The 19,264-nt window shown below is 43.2% G+C and overlaps 1 protein-coding gene across 6 annotated transcripts in view; it reads left to right on the forward strand.

Moving 5' to 3' along the window:
• The window catches only part of LOC106583501 (pleckstrin homology domain-containing family A member 6), a 208,658-nt gene extending 190,562 nt beyond the window's left edge, over positions 1-18,096 (forward strand). For all 6 annotated transcript variants that reach the window (XM_014167754.3, XM_045705142.2, XM_014167751.3 and 3 more), the window contains 5 exons: positions 882-1,037; positions 4,879-5,006; positions 5,252-5,409; positions 8,534-8,641; positions 11,822-18,096. In XM_014167754.3, the coding sequence (XP_014023229.1) occupies positions 882-1,037; positions 4,879-5,006; positions 5,252-5,409; positions 8,534-8,631 (540 nt within the window). In that variant the 3' untranslated portion in view covers positions 8,632-8,641; positions 11,822-18,096. The remainder of the gene's footprint in view (positions 1-881; positions 1,038-4,878; positions 5,007-5,251; positions 5,410-8,533; positions 8,642-11,821) is intronic.
• The last annotated feature ends 1,168 nt before the right edge of the window (positions 18,097-19,264 follow it).

Here is a 19,264-nt window from a genome sequence, read left to right on the forward strand (position 1 = left end):
TCCCACTAAGTGCAAACCAGATGGGATGGCGTATCACTGCAGAATGCTGTGGTAGCCATGCTGGTGAAGTGTGCCTTGAATTCTAAATAAATCACGGACAGTGTCACCAGCAAAGCACTCCCACACCATCACACCTCCTCATCCATGCTTCACGGTGCGAACCACACATGGAGATCATCCGTTCACCTACTCTGTGTCTCACAAAGACACGGCAGTTGGAAACAAAAATCTCAAATTTGGACTCATCAGACTAAAGGACAAATTTCCACCGGTCTGACGTCCATTGATCGTGTTTCTTGACCCAAGCAAGTCTCTTATTCTTATTGGCGTCCTTTAGTAGTGGTTTCTTTGCAGCAAATCGACCATGAAGTCCTGATTCACACAGTCTCCTCTGAACAGTTGCTTTGAGATGTGTCTGTTACTTGAACTCTGTGAAGCATTTATTTGTGCTGCAATTTCTGAGGCTGGAAACTCTAATGAACTTATCCTCTGTTAATTGAAATGCATTCCAGGTGACTACTTCATGAAGCTGGTTGAGAAAATACCAAGAGTGTGAAAAGCTGTCATCAAGGCAAAGGGTGGATACTTTGAAGAATCTATTATACAATGTAGAAAATATAAAAAATAAAGAAAAACCCTTGAATGAGTAGGTGTGTCCAAACTTTTGACTGGTACAGTATATGTACCTCTATGAGCTAGCCACAAGGAATATGTACAGCATGTTGAAATGTATTATAAAGGAAGATCCAGTATATTGTTCTGGCCTCTTGTCTATCTTTCCGGGCCATGTTGATTGGCTGAGCACTTGGCTCCTAGTGGGTTGTCAGCCTCCTAGTCTCTTTCCTGATTGGTTATCTCTGTGTGTGTGTGTGTGTGTCCAGGTGAGGCGGAGGCTGACAACCCATGAGGTGGACATCAAGGACCTGGAGGCTGCAGTACGGGGGGAGGGGGTTCAAGAGTCACCCCGGGAGGAGATTGCTCGCCTCAGACGGTTACAGATGGAACCTGACCAGTACAACCTGGACATCAGCAAAGAGGTTAGACATACTCTGACCAACAACCACACTGTGATATGTGATACAATCATTATGTGACTATGATCCAGTCGTGATGTGGTATAGTTGTGCTTAATGCATAGTTATTTAACCTCTTGACGGTCGCCTAGGATAGGGGGCGCTACAGCGATTTTTGAAAAAAATTCGTGCCCATTTTAAACGGCCTCCTACTCAAACTCAGAAGCTAGGATATGCATATAATTAATACTTGTGGATAGAAAACAACCTAAAGTTTCTAAAACTGTTTGAATGGTGTCTGTGAGTATAACAGAACTCATATGGCAGTCAAAACCCCGAGACAGATCGTAACAGGATGTGGAATTCTGAATTGCGGACTCAACTTCATCACTTTGCCTATAAATCACACCGTGAGCTATGGTTCATTGAGCACTTCCTATTGCTTCCATTAGATGTCCCCAGTCTTTACAAAGTGGTTTGAGCCTTCTACTGTGAAAACTGACAGAATGAGAGTCTGTGGAAAGTGGCCACATGGAGAGGGCCATCACCATTATGACACCGGCGCCCCTGGTTACCCTCACCTTTCGAAACATTTAGAAAGACAATGCAACCATCCCCCTTGAATCTTATTGGAGCTCTGGTTGAAAAAGGCCTTAAAGATTTATGTTTTACAACGTTTGACATGTTTGAACGAACCTAACTAAAAAAAAAATGCATTTTGTTGAGAGAGAAGTCCCGCGAACGACGGTACTTTTGGAGCAGCCTTCAGAACGCGCTAACAACAACAAGCTATAGCTTGTTGTTGTTAGCGCGTTCTGAAGGCTTCACCAAAAGTTCCGACGTGCGCGGGGCTACTCTTTCAACAAAATGCATTTTTTTCTTATTTAGGTTCGTTCAAACATGTCAAACGTTGTATAACATAAATCTGTAGGGCCTTTTTCAACGAGAGCTCCAATAAGATTCGAGGGGGACGATTGCATTGTGTTTCAAAACGTTTCGAAAGGGGAGGGTAACCAGGGGCGCCGGCGTCATAATGGTGATGGCCCTCTCCATGTGACCACGTTCCACAGCGTGTCATTCTGTCAGTTTTCACAGTAGGAGACTCAAATCACTTTGTAAAGACTGGGGACATCTAGTGAAAGCAATAGGAAGTGCTCAATGAATCATAGCTCACGGTGTGATTAATAGGCAACGTGATGAAGTTGAGTTCGCAATTCAGAATTCCACTTCCTGTTTCCATCTGTCTCGGGGTTTTGACTGCCATATGAGTTCTGTTATACTCACAGACACCATTCAAACAGTTTTAGAAGCTTTAGGGTGTTTTCTATCCACAAGTATTAATTATACGCATATCCTAGCTTCTGAGTTTGAGTAGGAGGCCGTTTAAAATGGGCACAATTTTTTTTCAAAATGCGCTGTGGCGCCCCCTATCCTAGGCGACTGTCAAGAGGTTAATATAACTGCACTGTCCAATTTACAGTAGCTATTACTGCGAAAATGCCAACCCGATAGGTTTGATAAATTCACCTCTGAAGGTGAAATGTGTACTTACATTCTGAAATCTTGCTCTGATTTATCATCCAAAGGGTCCCAGAGATAACATGAAGTGTTGTTTTGTTAAATACAATCCTTTTTCATATCCAAAAAGGTCCATATAGCACACGTGATCGATTTTGTTTCCATTCATTCAATTTGCAAACAAAGGAATCTGTGAAAATCTCACCCTAAACGGTGTTTGAACGAGTCAAATCACATTCGTATGTATTCCTCCGATATCCTAGAAGGTAACAAGACTTCACTATATCATTAGGGGTGTAGTATATACTATAGGACACCATATTTGGTCAGAGAATGACGCCTTCATGGCACGCCGATGACACGGGCGGCCATCACTTGAAGGACTGTATATTTGTCAAATAAGCACCAATCGGGGTCAAGCTAGATAGCCAATGAACTGGGCTTTACGGGAGTATCCGGAAACCCTGTCTGTCGCAAAATGTAGGCACTAACCTTTTGCGACAGCATGCCTTTTCCTTTTGGACACAACATATAAGAATATTATAAAGTTATGAAAACTGATTGTTTGGCAAATGTTGAACTTATAATATGGCTACTAATAATTGGAAAGCTAAATCAAAGTCCAAGTATACAGATTTGACGATATTCTTGCAGAAAAATGGAATATGAACGCGAATGTGAACGCGAATGTCTCATTCACGATTTGCCCAAATGTACCTAGGGACTTGACACTAAAAGTCGCAAATTTTTCATGTTATCCATCTGAAACTTTGCACATACACTGATGCCATCTTGTGGACACTATCGGAATTACACCTATAGTGATGGCTATAACTATTACCTTTCTCTTGCATTTCAAAGATGGTGGTAGAAAATACAGTTTAAAAAAATATATATATTCTACCACATCTATTGTGTTATTTCCCCTACATTCATTTCACATTTCCACAAACTTCAAAGTGTTTCCTTTCAAATGGTACCAAGAATATGCATATCCTTGTTTCAGGGCCTGAGCTACAGGCAGTTAGACCTGGGTATGTCATTTAGGCAAACATTTAAAAAAACTGGGCTATAATTAAAGTGACCAGTGATTCCATGTCTATGTATATAGGGCAGCAGCCTCTAAGGTGCAGGGTTGAGTAACCAGGTAGTAGCCGGCTAGTGATGGCTATTTAACAGTCTGATGGCCTTGAGATAGAAGCTTTTTTTCAGTCTCTCTGTCCCAGCTTTGATGCACCTGTACTGACCTCGCCTTCTGGATGATAGCGGGGTGAACAGGCAGTGGCTCGGGTGGTTGATGTCCTTTATCTTTTTAGCCTTCCTGTGACATCGGGTGCTGTAGGTGTCCTGGAGGGCAGGTAGTTTGCCCCCGGTGATGCGTTGTGCAGACTGCATTACCCTCTGGAGAGTCCTGCGGTTGCGGGTTGTGCAGTTGCCGTGCCAGGCGGTGATTCACCACACTGTCTATGTGTGGGTGGACCATTTCAGATCATCAGTGATGTGTACGCCGAGAAACTTGAAGCTTTCCACCTCATCCACTGTGGTCCTGTCAATGTGGATAGGGATGTGCTCCCTCTGCTTTTTTCTGCTTCTTCGTTTTGTTTGACGTTGAGGGAGAGGTTATTTTCCCGGCACCACTCCGCCAGGTCCATCACCTGTTAGTACACACTAAGTGGTAATGAAGATGTAGAGGAGGCGGCTCATTAGAATATTTTGGGGCATGGTTTGAACACAGCTCTTTTTGTGCAACCGTGAGTTAGTGTCATTCCATTTGATTTAATCTGTTACATGTTAAATAGTGACGGTGTTTTGTGAAAGACTCATGTATGGCCTGTGTCAATTGAAAGTGATGTGTAAATCAATGGTTCTCAATTCTCTCCTCAGGGACCCCCAGTCGTTCCAGATCTAGCACACCTGTTTCAACTCACAATAATAAAACCTTTGGAATTGTAACAATATAATATCGCTAACCAGAAGAAATAACCCAGTATTGTTCTTCAAACGGTTATTTCTAGAACCTTGAAATGGTTCTATACAGCATCAAAAAGAATTGTGACAATAGCAGAACCTTTGGTGCTATATATTGCCTTTTTGTTTATAGTTTGTTATTGAATCATAGGAATGGTTCTTTATTGCACCATAAACGGTTCTGCTATCATTGCGAGCTAAATAATCCTTATTTGGCCCTATATAGAAAGGTTTGTTTTTAGTGTGTGCTGGCTTCAAATAATTTTCCACAATTGGTCATTACTTGTATACGTAATGTTTTTTTCTAATTGCAAACCAAGTATATAGTGGGCCATAAAATAAAAGATGACCAAACCTCATCTGTAACTCGTGTCCTCAGCTGTGTGCTCCAGACAAGGTTCTGATTCCGGAGCGCTACCTGGACGTGGACACTCCTCTCAGCCCAGAGGAGCAAAAGGAGAAACAGAAGAAAGTAGAGAGGATCAAGACGCTCATTGCCAAATCAAAGTATGTACAGACACTACTGAACTACTATCTAACACAGATCTCACACAGTACAGCAGTGTATTTAGCCAAAGTTTGGCTAAACGTTCACCCCTCTACTGATTATCTGATTCACATCTGAATGATGGAATGCCACATGTTCTGTATAAAAGGTATAATTGAATCTCCTTTCTCTTGCACTCTACTCCTTTTCTTTGTCACTCTCTCGCCCTCCTCTCCCCCTCCCCTCTGCCCGTCACTCCCTCCAGTCTCCAGAACGTGGTTCCCCTATTGGACGGTCCTACAGAGGGGGTTGGTTCCCACCACCAGGGTAACCCAGAGCAGCAGCTCCAGGACCAGGAGAAGAGGATTGAGATCTCCTGTGCCCTGGCCACCGAGGCCTCGCGACGCTCCCGTCTGCTCTCCGGTGAGGACGCCGCCGCAGCCTGCCGCTCCACCGCCACCACCCCGATCACCCTGTCGCTACGGTTATCCCCCTCACGGTTATCGTTACCCACCCCGGCCCCGTCGCCCCCCTGTCATTGAGAGGACCCCCCAGCAACGAGTGGCGATGTGTTGCTGCAACACCCCCCACGCCATCCAAAACCCCTTCTCTCTCTGCCTCTATGATACACATGTCCACCACCAACCACACGCGTTCAAGCCTTCTCCAGCTGTGTGCATCACATTCAACATCCCTAACAGCTGTGTTGGGATTAGATTGGAGGTTAACCTAGTCAAACTGCCTTGTTATATTAAAAACATCTGGGGATAAAATATACAATGAGGGCCAGTTCCATCAACTTTAAAATCCCAATGTAACTCCTAGTTAAACCTCACTGTCAACTGTCTGTGAATGACTACACTATCCATCACTTAACCCCAGCCAATCACACCCTCACTCCATCTGCTGTATTGCAATACAATCCACTATCCACTACCCACTCACTACCTAACCTCAACAACACCTTCACTCCCTCGCTGTCTGCAGCAGAGTCAACCAAGCGAAGTATTTAACAAGCTTCTCATACAAGTTCTGATATAGGATCAGGTTCCCCCTGTCATCTTATTCAATGTGATCTAAAAGGCATAACTGATCCCAGATCAGCACTCCTACTCTGAGACACTCTAAATTCAGGTCCTGAGCTCAGATACACCTATCTGTATCCACTCTTACTGAAAATGCTTATTAACCTTGTCCATTCACTGGGCATCCTAAAACAGTGGCACATTTTCACTGTCCCTAGAGCCAAAGATTAACAGAGATTTGATCAATTCAGATGAACCGAGATTTAGAACATGAAAGTGTTGCCATGTTGCCACCAGATGTTCCAGGATGATATTCTTCCACTGAGAAATGCAAGTTAGAATGGAATGTTATGGAACGTCTGGTGCTAGCAGGGAAGATAGTTCACCAAACTCTTATCTCTGGCTCTGCCTGTTTCACTGTCTGCCTCACTACCCTATTCCTCCACTCCCCACAATATTCACTGTCTGTCTCACTACCCTATTCCTCCACTCCCCACAATATTCACTGTCTGCCTCACTACCCTATTCCTCCACTCCCCACAATATTCACTGTCTGCCTCACTACACTATTCCTCCACTCCCCACAATATTCACTGTCTGCCTCACTACCCTATTCCTCCACTCCCCACAATATTCACTGTCTGCCTCACTACCCTATTCCTCCACTCCCCACAATATTCACTGTCTGCCTCACTACACTATTCCTCCACTCCCCACAATATTCACTGTCTGTCTCACTACCCTATTCCTCCTCTCCCCACAATATTCACTGTGTCTCACTACCCCATTCCTCCACTCCCCACAATATTCACTGTCTGCCTCACTACCCTATTCCTCCACTCCCCACAATATTCACTGTCTGCCTCACTACCCTATTCCTCCTCTCCCCACAATATTCACTGTCTGTCTCACTACCCTATTCATCCACTCCCCACAATATTCACTGTCTGTCTCACTACCCCACTCCCCACAATATTCACTGTATGTCTCACTACCCCACTCCTCCACTCTCCACAATATTCACTGTATGTCTCACTACCCCACTCCTCCACTCTCCACAATATTCACTGTATGTCTCACTACCCCATTCCTCCACTCTCCACAATATTCACTGTCTGTCTCACTACCCCACTCCTCCACTCTCCACAATATTCACTATCTGTCTCACTACCCCTCTCCTCCCCACTCTCAACAATATTCACTGTCTGTCTCATTACCCCACTCCTCCACTCTCAACAATATTCACTGTCTGTCCCACTACCCCACTCCTCCACTCTCCAGAATATTCACTGTCTGTCTCACTACCCCTCTCCTCCCCACTCTCAACAATATTCACTGTCTGTCTCATTACCCCACTCCTCCACTCTCCAGAATATTCACTGTCTGTCTCACTACCCCTCTCCTCCCCACTCTCAACAATATTCACTGTCTGTCTCACTACCCCTCTCCTCCCCACTCTCAACAATATTCACTGTCTGTCTCACTACCCCTCTCCTCCCCACTCTCAACAATATTCACTGTCTGTCTCACTACCCCTCTCCTCCCCACTCTCAACAATATTCACTGTCTGTCTCACTACCCCTCTCCTCCCCACTCTCAACAATATTCACTGTCTGTCTCACTACCCCACTCCTCCACTCTCCACAATATTCACTATCTGTCTCACTACCCCTCTCCTCCCCACTCTCAACAATATTCACTGTCTGTCTCACTACCCCTCTCCTCCCCACTCTCAACAATATTCACTGTCTGTCCCACTACCCCACTCCTCCACTCTCCAGAATATTCACTACACACGCTGATGCTCCACTGTCTGAACCTAGAGGCTCTACTATATAGTCCTTGAAGATCGCAAGCTCTCCTATAGTTAGATCGACAGTTTCCGTTTGCTCAAAACTACGACACAATTTCTTACTGCTTACCCTCTGTCTCTGCCCCCCTACCCACAACCAACAACATATTCACAATGGCATCATGGTTAACTTTATGATTAGGGGAAATTGAACATCATCTTGTCAGCTTTAAGTGATGAGCTGAAGAAAAACAAAACTGGCTTGATTTATCAACTCTTATTAGTATTCATTAGTATTCAGTCATACTGTGTGCTGCCTGCTGTCAGTCGTGGTCATAAAAAACATGGTCCAGCTGCACAGAGTTCAAACCATGTTTGCGCTATATACTGTATCTGTGTTTCTCTGGTGATGCCAGATAGCAACTATTTTACTTTGTCTAGCCTCCAGAAAAGCACTTTTCCATTTGTTTAAGTGCTCTGAATGTGTGTAGGCGAACTCCAAATCCATGTGCAACGGCTTTATCATAGTATACACGCTACATCCTCTTGCTTCCTCAGTACAGAGCTACAGGCTAAGCACCATTCATCTTATGCTTGTGAGGTGATGTGAGTGCACTGTCTCCCCTGGTGTCTCTCCCTCACTCTACCTACCCTTTTTAAATTGCATTACACCTTTATGTTTTGCTATTTGTTTTGCTCGTTCTCACGTCACACCCCCATTCCATTCCAGCCCAGTGCGCCCCCAGCTCCCTCGCCTCCCCGACCAGCCTGGCCCCTCCCCCCTCCTCCACTGGCTTCTCCGACTCCGCCCACATCATGAAGGTGTGAGTCTGTGAAGGTGAGTCCCCGCCCACCAACCACACGTACCTCCTCCCTTAACCCCCCACTCCCCCTTAACCCCTCTCTGGTTGCCGTCCTCCTCCCTCTCCTGGTTTGGGCAGGGCTCTCTGTTTTTCCCTCAGGTGATGTCTTGACCAATGGCAGCAGGTGGACATCAAGGGATATTTTATTGTTACCTTTTATAACTATCTGCTTTGCTCAATTGTTTTACTAACTGGAAAAAAGTTCAGAATGCACTCAATGGCCAGTGTTAACATGAGATTTTTGCTAAGTATACCAAAATAAACATACACCAATAGTATATTACTACCAGTCCTTTTCATTATACTGTACTCATTAAAAGGTACGGAAACCATTAATCAATACAGATATAGCAGTGAACTATCCTTTTAAGATTTATGACAGATCAGTGGGGCTAAGCTGTTATTACAATTATCACGGGGTCAGATCAGTATGGATAAGCTGTTATTACTATTATCACGGGGTCAGATCAGTAGGGATAAGCTGTTATTACTATTATCACGGAGTCAGATCAGTGGGGCTAAGCTGTTATTACTATTATCACAGGGTCAGGTCAGTATGGATAAGCTGTTATTACTATTATCACAGGGTCAGATCAGTGTGGATAAGCTGTTATTACTATTATCACGGGGTCAGATCAGTAGGGATAAGCTGTTATTACTATTATCACGGGGTCAGGTCAGTATGGATAAGCTGTTATTACTATTATCACAAGGTCAGATCAGTGTGGATAAGCTGTTATTACTATTATCACAGGGGCAGATCAGTAAGGATAAGCTGTTGTTATTATTATTATCACAGGGTCAGATCAGTAAGGATAAGCTGTTATTATTATTATCACAGGGTCAGATCAGTAAGGATAATCTGTTATTACTGTTCTCAGGATCAGATCAGTGGGGATAAGCTGTTATTACTATTATCACAGGGTCAGATCAGTATGGATAAGTTGTTATTACTATTATCACAGGGTCAGATCAGTAAGGATAAGCTGTTATTATTATTATCACAGGGTCAGATCAGTAAGGATAATCTGTTATTACTGTTCTCAGGATCAGATCAGTGGGGATAAGCTGTTATTACTATTATCACAGGGTCAGGTCAGTATGGATAAGCTGTTATTACTATTATCACAGGGTCAGATCAGTAGGGATAAGCTGTTATTACTATTATCACAGGGTCAGGTCAGTATGGATAAGCTGTTATTACTATTATCACAGGGTCAGATCAGTATGGATAAGCTGTTATTACTATTATCACAAGGTCAGATCAGTAGGGATAAGCTGTTATTACTATTATCACAGTGTCAGATCAGTAGGGATAAGCTGTTATTACTATTATCACAGGGTCAGATCAGTAGGGATAAGCTGTTATTACTATTATCACAAGGTCAGATCAGTAGGGATAAGCTGTTATTACTGACAACACTAAGTGGTTTGGGCTCTGCATGCCTCATGTTGCTCTAGTTGTGTCCTAAATGGCACCCCATTCTCCATTTTGTCCAGAGGCCTATGGGACTAGGGTGGCATTTGGGATGCAGCCTCTATTTTTCTGCCTTGGACCAGTCAATTTAGAGCTTTACACGTTGAATAAAGCCAGGCTGCCACATCCAACACATATTCAGCAATGAACCCAAATAATGATAAACTGCTGTTCCAGACTTTGAAGCTAACAGTCATCACATTCAACTAATAAGAAGAGGATCACTCTTACTGTCAGCACTTTAGATTAATCATATCATGTGTACAGACTGGGATGAATACCAGATATTTTTAGTTAGTTTAAATAATGAGGGATTGATACTGGGTGGTTACGACGGTAATTCAACCATAATCTTTATGAGCCCTCCAGAAGACATTCTTGTCATTTCTGGTCAAGAAATCAAACCTCAAAAACTATACTGATTTATTTCCCTTTCATTGTGTTTGGCAAAAACAACTCAAGATATCCGCCTTACTTTTAAACATTGGCAGGATCACACATGGCCCTTACAAAAGCCAAATTGAATGCAGACGTACACCAATGGCACAAGACTGCAATGTTAAAAGACCTTGAAGTCCATGATCCTTGAAGACCAAAGATCCTTGAAGTATCTTTGGTTCAAACCTAATGTCTTTCTGCTTGGCCTTTGATGTTCAGGGTGTATTGCCCATATACTCACACCAAACATACTTCCATGACTTTCTATGATCATTGTTGTTGTTTAAAATTATAAATCAGCACATTTCCTAAGACCATTGTGGACTTGTTTTACCCAAAATTACAACTATGCAGGAAAAGTATGTTAGCTGGAAAATTACTCAAGTTGATGTTGCACTGCGGCTTTCTTGGCCTGGTTGTGACAACTATTCAAGTCTTTCAATAACCACTCTCCAACATAACAGGGGCACCTCCTGTACTATGTGACAGGATTCTCAGCTGTGATTGGTTCAAACTGGCCTGGAGCGGTTGACCAAAATGAGGCAGCATAGAGAGTTGTCCTGTGGTCAAATTAGCATTTAGAGTCACATGAAGACATAACAGAAAGGGATCTCATATGAGTTCGGATGCCTTTCCTTTCCTTGCTTTCAGTTTTCATTGTGTCTCTGTTTGAATGTTTTGTAAGAGTTTTACTGGAGTTAAAGTGTATTCTCTGTCTCTCCTTCCCATCCTCCCTCTATCTATCACTGTATCTATATCACTGTCTCTATCTCTGTGTCTATCTCTATCTCTGTCTCTGTCTCTAACTTTGTCTCTGTGTCTATCTTTGTCTCTATCTCTGTGTCTGTCTCTGTGTCCATCTTTGTCTCTGTGTTTATCTCTGTTTCTGTCTCTGTGTCTGTCTCTGTCTGTCTCTGTGTCTGTCTCTGTGTCTGTCTCTGTGTCTGTCTCTGTGTCTGTCTCTGTGTCTGTCTCTGTGTCCGTTTCTGTGTTTATCTATATGTATATCTATGTCTCTATCTCTGTGTCTGTCTCTGTGCCTATATATGTGTCTATCTCTGTGTCTATCACTCTGTCTCACTGTGTATATCATTGTGTCTATCTCTGTGTCTATCTCTGCCTCTAACTCTGCGTCTATCTCTGTCTCTATCTCGTGTATCCCTGTGTCTATCTCTATCTCAATTCCTGTGTCTATGTCTATCTCTAATCCTCTCTTCCTCTCTCCCTTTTTCATCTCTAGCTCAAGCTCTGGCTGCCGTTAAGTTTGATGGAGCATCCTTCTGAGGATCCACTGGAATATAAAGAATAAGCCCAAAGAAACTGGTTTGGTTTAGTCTCTGACCGCACGCCCGCCAGTGTATAAAACAAACAACCTCCACAACAACACAACAGGAAAAAGGAAGCTGTCACAGGAAGTCTGGAAAGTTGGCCACCTGAGGACTTCTTCAAGCCAAACAGACTAATGATGGAGAAACTTAAACTTAATGACCACACCTCCCACCCACCCCAGGGGCTGTTATAACAGCATCCTCCACTCTCCCTCTGTCAATTACCGCACTTACACTCTTCCTCTCAGCCTAGGCCTGGTAGAAAAGAGCATCTCTATGAGGGTAGGAAAAGCAAACAAAACAAAAGCAAATAAAACACAATGCTGTAATTGTTCACAATTTTGGATGTAGACAATTTTTTGATGCAGCATCTGAAGCTACTAAACTAGCCATAGAGCAAGGGGTGTGTACAGTACATTACTCTAACATGGTCTCCACCATGCTAAACAGACAGTGAGACAGTGTTTCTCTGTTACTCAGCTCAGAACGGTATCTGCTATGGAAAGATTAGAAGGACCACAGAGACTAGAAGCCAAGGACAGTAGAGTTTTGTGACTGAACGTTTCAGGAGGGCACTTATCGTACGTGATGCACAGATCTCAGTTAAGATGATTAGGGAAGAGGACTGGCTGAGCTGGACTTTAGGAAGAAGGGAGGAAGGTTTTTATTGGTGCAGAGAGTAGTAGAACAAATCAGACTGATGTGTTTAGTGTAACAGAAAAAGGTCACAGAGGAGAAGGAGGTGAACGGAGGGTGGTTCAAAAACCACGAAGAGATAAAAGTAGCAACAGTAACAGAATGGTACCAGAACAGAAAACATCATCTTAAGAGCAATGTGGTCTTCTCTATTTGACCCCTGGGTCATGTAGTCTTGTTTCTGATTGTCCCCTGGGTCATTGTGTCTAACTCAGTTAAACAGCCCTTGACCCTCAGAGGCCATTAGCGGGAGAGCTGTACTGCATGCAAGCACAGTGTCGCACACATACACACACACGCACACAGACACACCATTCGTTCCCACCTCAATCCACTGGTGTCAAGGCATGGGTGTACAGCAGTGCTTGATGAGCCCCCTCCCCCCCTCTATTCCTTTCCAACCCTCTCATCCCAGGTGAGGAACACACCTGTTGAACACTTACCTGACCCACTGTGCCTGCCTCCCAGCCCCTTCTCCAGGCTTGACTATCCCCTTTGGTTCCCTCTTCTGCCTACACCCCGAGCTGGTTGGAACCTGTATGTGTATGTGTGTGACTGTCTACAGGAAGACCCATTCTGACTCTGGTAACTGTGTATCTAGATGTGAGTAAAGCCCAAACACCTTTAGCAATAAAGCCATTGTCTTCTCTTACTCCTCTCACTGCTAGGACCTTACTTCAGTGGTCCAGTACGTCAATAGCTAAATGTCTGGATAAAAACCATACATACAGTACCAGTCAAAAATTTGGACACACCTACTCATTCCAGGGTTTTTCTTTATTTATACTATTTTCTACATTGTAGAATAATAGAGAAGACATCAAAACTATGAAATAACACTCATGGAATCATGTAGTAACCAAAAAAGTGTTAAACAAATCAAAATATATTTTAGTTTTGAGATTCTTCTAAATAGCCACCCTTTGCCTTGATGACAGCTTTGCACACTCTTGGCATTCTCTCAACCAGCTTCATGAGGTAATCACCTGGAATGCATTTCAATTAACATTTACATTTACATTTAAGTCATTTAGCAGACGCTCTTATCCAGAGCGACTTACAAATTGGTGGATTCACCTTATGATATCCAGTGGAACAACCACTCTACAATAGTGCATCTAAATCTTTTAAGGGGGGGGGGGGGTTAGAAGGATTACTTTATCCTATCCTAGGTATTCCTTAAAGAGGTGGGGTTTCAGGTGTCTCCGGAAGGTGGTGATGACTCCGCTGTCCTGGCGTCGTGAGGGAGCTTGTTCCACCATTGGGGTGCCAGAGCAGCGAACAGTTTTGACTGGGCTGAGCGGGAACTGTGCTTCCTCAGAGGTAGGGGGGCCAGCAGGCCAGAGGTGGATGAACGCAGTGCCCTTGTTTGGGTGTAGGGCCTGATCAGAGCCTGAAGGTATGGAGGTGCCGTTCCCTTCACAGCTCCGTAGGCAATCACCATGGTCTTGTAGCGGATGCGAGCTTCAACTGGAAGCCAGTGGAGAGAGCGGAGGAGCGGGGTGACGTGAGAGAACTTGGGAAGGTTGAATACCAGACGGGCTGCAGCGTTCTGGATGAGTTGTAGGGGTTTAATGGCACAGGCAGGGAGCCCAGCCAACAGCGAGTTGCAGTAATCTAGACGGGAGATGACAAGTGCCTGGATTAGGACCTGCGCCGCTTCCTGTGTGAGGCAGGGTCGTACTCTGCGAATGTTGTAGAGCATGAACCTACAGGATCGGGTCACCACCTTGATGTTAGTGGAGAACGACAGGGTGTTGTCCAGGATCACGCCAAGGTTCTTAGCACTCTGGGAGGAGGACACAAGGGAGTTGTCAACCGTGATGGCGAGATCATGGAACGGGCAGTCCTTCCTCTGGAGGAAGAGCAGCTCCGTCTTGCCGAGGTTCAGCTTGAGGTGGTGATCCGTCATCCACACTGATATGTCTGACAGACATGCAGAGATGCGATTCGCCGCCTGGTTATCAGAAGGGGGAAAGGAGAAGATTAATTGTGTGTCGTCTGCATAGCAATGATAGGAGAGACCATGTGAGGATATGACAGAGCCAAGTGACTTGGTGTATAGCGAGAATAGGAGAGGGCCTAGAACAGAGCCCTGGGGGACACCAGTGGTGAGAGCGCATGGTGCGGAGACAGATTCTCGCCACGCCACCTGGTAGGAGCGACCTGTCAGGTAGGACGCAATCCAAGCGTGGGCCGCGCCGGAGATGCCCAACTCGGAGAGGGTGGAGAGGAGGATCTGATGGTTCACAGTATCAAAGGCAGCAGATAGGTCTAGAAGGATGAGAGCAGAGGAGAGAGAGTTAGCTTTAGCAGTGCGGAGAGCCTCCGTGACACAGAGAAGAGCAGTCTCAGTTGAATGCCCAGTCTTGAAACCTGACTGATTAGGATCAAGAAGGTCATTCTGAGAGAGATAGCAGGAGAGCTGGCCAAGGACGGCACGTTCAAGAGTTTTGGAGAGAAAAGAATGAAGGGATACTGGTCTGTAGTTGTTGACATCGGAGGGATCGAGTGTAGGTTTTTTCAGAAGGGGTGCAACTCTCGCTCTCTTGAAGACGGAAGGGACGTAGCGTAAAATGTAAAATGTAATTAACAGGTTTGCCTTGTTAAAAGTTAATTTGTGGAATTTCTTGCGTTTGAGCCAAAGTTGTGTTGTGACAAGGCAGGGTTGGAATACAGAAGATAGCCCTATTTGGTAAAAGACCAAGTCCATATTTACTAAAGAACACCTCAAATAAGCAAAGAGAAACGACAGGCCATCATTACTTTAAGACATGAAGGTCAGTCAATCCGGAAAATGTTAAGAACTTTGAAGTTTCTTCAAGTGCAGTTGCAAAAACCATCAAGCGCTGAAACTGAGGACCGCCACAGGAAAAGAAGACCCAGAGTTACCTCTGCTGTAGAGGATAAGTTCATTAGAGTTACCAGCCTCAGAAATTGCAGCTCAAATAAATGCTTCACAGTGTTCAAGTAACAGACACATCTCAACATCAACTCTTCAAAGGAGACTGAGTGAATCAGGCCTTCGTGGTCGAATTGCTGCAATGAAACCACTACTAAAGGACACCAATAGAAGAAGAGACTTGCTTGGGTCAAGAAACACGATCAATGGACGTCAGATCTGTCCTTTGCTCAGATCAGTACAAACATGCACATTTTAGTTCCAACTGCCGTGTCTTTGTGAGATGCAGAGTAGGTGAACGGATGATATCCGCATGTGTGGTTCCCACCGTGAAGCATGGATGATGTGTGATGGTGTGGAGGTGCTTTGCTGGTGACACTGTCAGTGATTTATTTAGAATTCAAGGTACACTTAACCAGCATGGCTACCACAGCATTGTGCAGTGATACACCATCCCATCTGGTTTGGGCTTAGTGGGACTATCATTTGTTTTTCAACAGGACAAACTACCCAAAACACACCTCCAGGCTGTGTAAGGGCTATTTGACCAAGAAGGAGAGTGATGGAGTGCTGCATCAGATGACCTGGTCTCCACAATCACCCGACCTCAAACCAATTGAGATGGATTGGGATGAGTTGGACCGCAGAGTGATGGAAAAGCAGCCAACAAGTGCTCAGCATATGTAGGAACTCCTTCAAGACTGTTGTAAAAGCATTCCAGGTGAAGCAGGGTGAGAGAATGCCAAGAGTGTGCAAAGCTGTCATCAAGGCAAAGGGCGGCTATTTTGAAGAATCTAAAATCTAAAATAAATCAAACATTTTATAACACATTTTTGGTTACTACATTATTCCATATGTGTTATTTCATAGTTTGGATGTCTTCACTATTATTCTACAATGAAGAAAATAGTAAAAATAAAGACAATCCTTTGAATGAGTAGGTGTGTCCAAACTTTTGACTGGTACTGTACATATACAGGTATATAAATATACATACATACAGTACAGTATAAAGTATGTGAAAATATGTCAGTGGGAAAAAGAAGTGACCTTAGAATTGTAAGTCTGCTAGTTGAAACACTTGTGTTAAGATGGGCCAGCAACTTGCATCACAGCCAGCTTACAGTGCATAAATATCAGAAAACAAAATGAATCCTACATGTATCATATCCCTAATATTAAACAGTGCCATGATGAAGTCTGAAGCTATTTTAGCGTATAGAGATGGTTTATCTTGTCATTCTGATCAGACAGATAAACAGATAGAGATATCCTGGTAAGGGTTGAAGGAAAGGAATTCTATCTGGAGTGAAGGACGTTTAATGGTGCAGTAAAATGCCCTATTCTGCTTTTACTGCGTTCCTCCCATGCAAGTTGTTGGCCCATCCTTTGTATTTGGTCTGTCTCTCTTGACACAAAATCTGTTTGTCAGTTTGTCAGTCGATCACTGTCAGTGTCTCCAGATTTAACCTGTGGCCTTTGCGAAAGTCCAGCCCGTTTGATTGCCTTTCATTCATTCCTCCCTCCCTCCATCACTATCCACCCATCTCTCCCTCATCTCTTTTTCCCTCCATCTCCCTCTGTTTCGCTCTCTCTTTGTCATATTGGCTCAAGAGGTAATGTTGTATCTGTACAGAAAGGTATGTTTCTTCAGACAAGCCAAGACGTTTGATGATAGGTGAAACGTGTATACACAAAGCAGATTATCAATCTCACGAAGCAAAAAACAACAACAGGTCTGAGGAAAATAGTTATATTTTTTATTGTTTTGAGAAAGGGAAAAATAAGGTCAAACAGATGCACTACATATTTTTTTAGACACATGGGTATTTGATGATTAAAATAAGATTTCAGCCAACAGGTTACATTTTTAACAAGTAATCAGGAATGTTTAGCATTTTTTACGACATTGGGGAACAATTGTTGTAGAAATATTTTATTTAGGCTATTTATTGCTTTTAAGAATAGATTTTGGAAATGGTTGATTTTGGTTGATTTTGAAAATATAGGTATTTTTGGAACAATTGGCATGAGATGTGTTGAGAAATACAAAACAGCCAAATAAGGGGTGTCCAATATTTGATAACAAATGAAGCATTTATGGCTAATAATGATGTGGAGAGATTTAGCACATTAGTCAATGTACATATTTCTAATTTCAACTACGTAGGCTATATCTTAATAATAACATTAACTGTTACTATTTTGGGGAAATACACAAACTGCTTGAACTATGCAAATAAAAAGTGAAAAATCATATGCTTGCTTAGGAAAACCTTCTTGCAATAAAGTGAATGTATACAATAAAGTATGTTTTACTCTTTAGATGCTTTCGGAATATTCACGCCGTACTTTATAAGAAAAACTATTATCGTAATCATTGATATCATTAGCGTTATTGTTTTGATCATGTTATTGATGTTGACTAGGCCGATCACTGCCAAAATAATCACACTACTGAGATTGATTGCTCACCTTTTTGTCTGTTATATTAATAGACCTTTACTTAAAATAACATCAGGACTCTGTTATATTATATCATGTGTATGTCTGGATAAATAAACCTGATGATATCATGTAGACTTTTAAGACTGACTGGATTTGTGGAAAACACTGTATCAACTGTCACTTGACTTTTAGTATTTCTTTGAAACTTTCTCTTCTGCATCTCGGACACATTTGACTGACAGATTATCACTATGGATACACCAGGGATTGTAAATAAGAATTTGTTCTTAACTGACTTGCCAAGTTAAATAAAGGTTAAATAAAAAATAAAATAAAGTTGAAGAAGTTCACCTGCAAACGGCTTACCTATTCTTGCCACCAGATATCGCCATTGGGTCAGAAATCATTAACCTGTGTGCACAAAGGACAGAGACACAAGGTTGAGTTTCAGATTATTTAAAGAGATGCTCCAGCAATTCTCAGCAGAGACAAAAACTATGCATGGTGAAGAGAATACATGATGTTAGAGTCAAAAACAATGACATTCTGAAAGACTTTGAGGATCTGTTTTCTGGTCTCGGTTGCGTGATGGAACAACATCATATACAGTTAGACTCTACAGTTGCACCAGTTGTGCACGCCCCAAGAAAGTTTCCAGTTGCTCTCAAAGACAAGATAGTTGCGGAACTACACGGAATGGAATAAATGGAAGTGATCAATAAGCAGACAGAACCGACAGACTGGGTAAGTAGTGTGGTCAAACCAAACAAGATAGGATATCTATGGATCCACTGGACTTGATCAAACGGGAGCACTACCCACTCCTCACTGTTGAGGGAGTTGCATCCAGCATGCCAAATGCTAAGATATTATCTGTACTGGACACGAACCAAGGACTTTGGCAGATAAAACTGGACAACGAGAGTTCCAAGTTCTGTACATTCAACACGCCCATAGGAAGATATTGATTCCTGTGTTTACCCTTTGGTGTCTCATCTGCGTCTAAGGTGTTCCGGAGATCCGTGGCACAGATGATTGAAGGCCTGGAAGAAGTAGTCAACATCATCAATGATTTGTTGTTCTGGGGTGAAACTATGGAGGAACATGACCGCAGACCGAACAAGCTGCTACATAGAGCGAGAGTACAATCTCAAACTAAACAGAAAGAAATGTAAAATCAGAACGACAGAGATAAAGCACATTGTCACATGCTAACAGCCAATGGTCTGAAACCAGATGATGAGAATGTGAGGGCCGAGGTGCAGATGCCTCCACCTGAAGAGATTCATGGGCATGCTACAGTATCTTG

This window comes from Salmo salar, chromosome 22 (assembly GCF_965601325.2).
Source record: "Salmo salar chromosome 22, fSalSal1, whole genome shotgun sequence".
Classification (NCBI taxonomy): domain Eukaryota; kingdom Metazoa; phylum Chordata; class Actinopteri; order Salmoniformes; family Salmonidae; genus Salmo; species Salmo salar.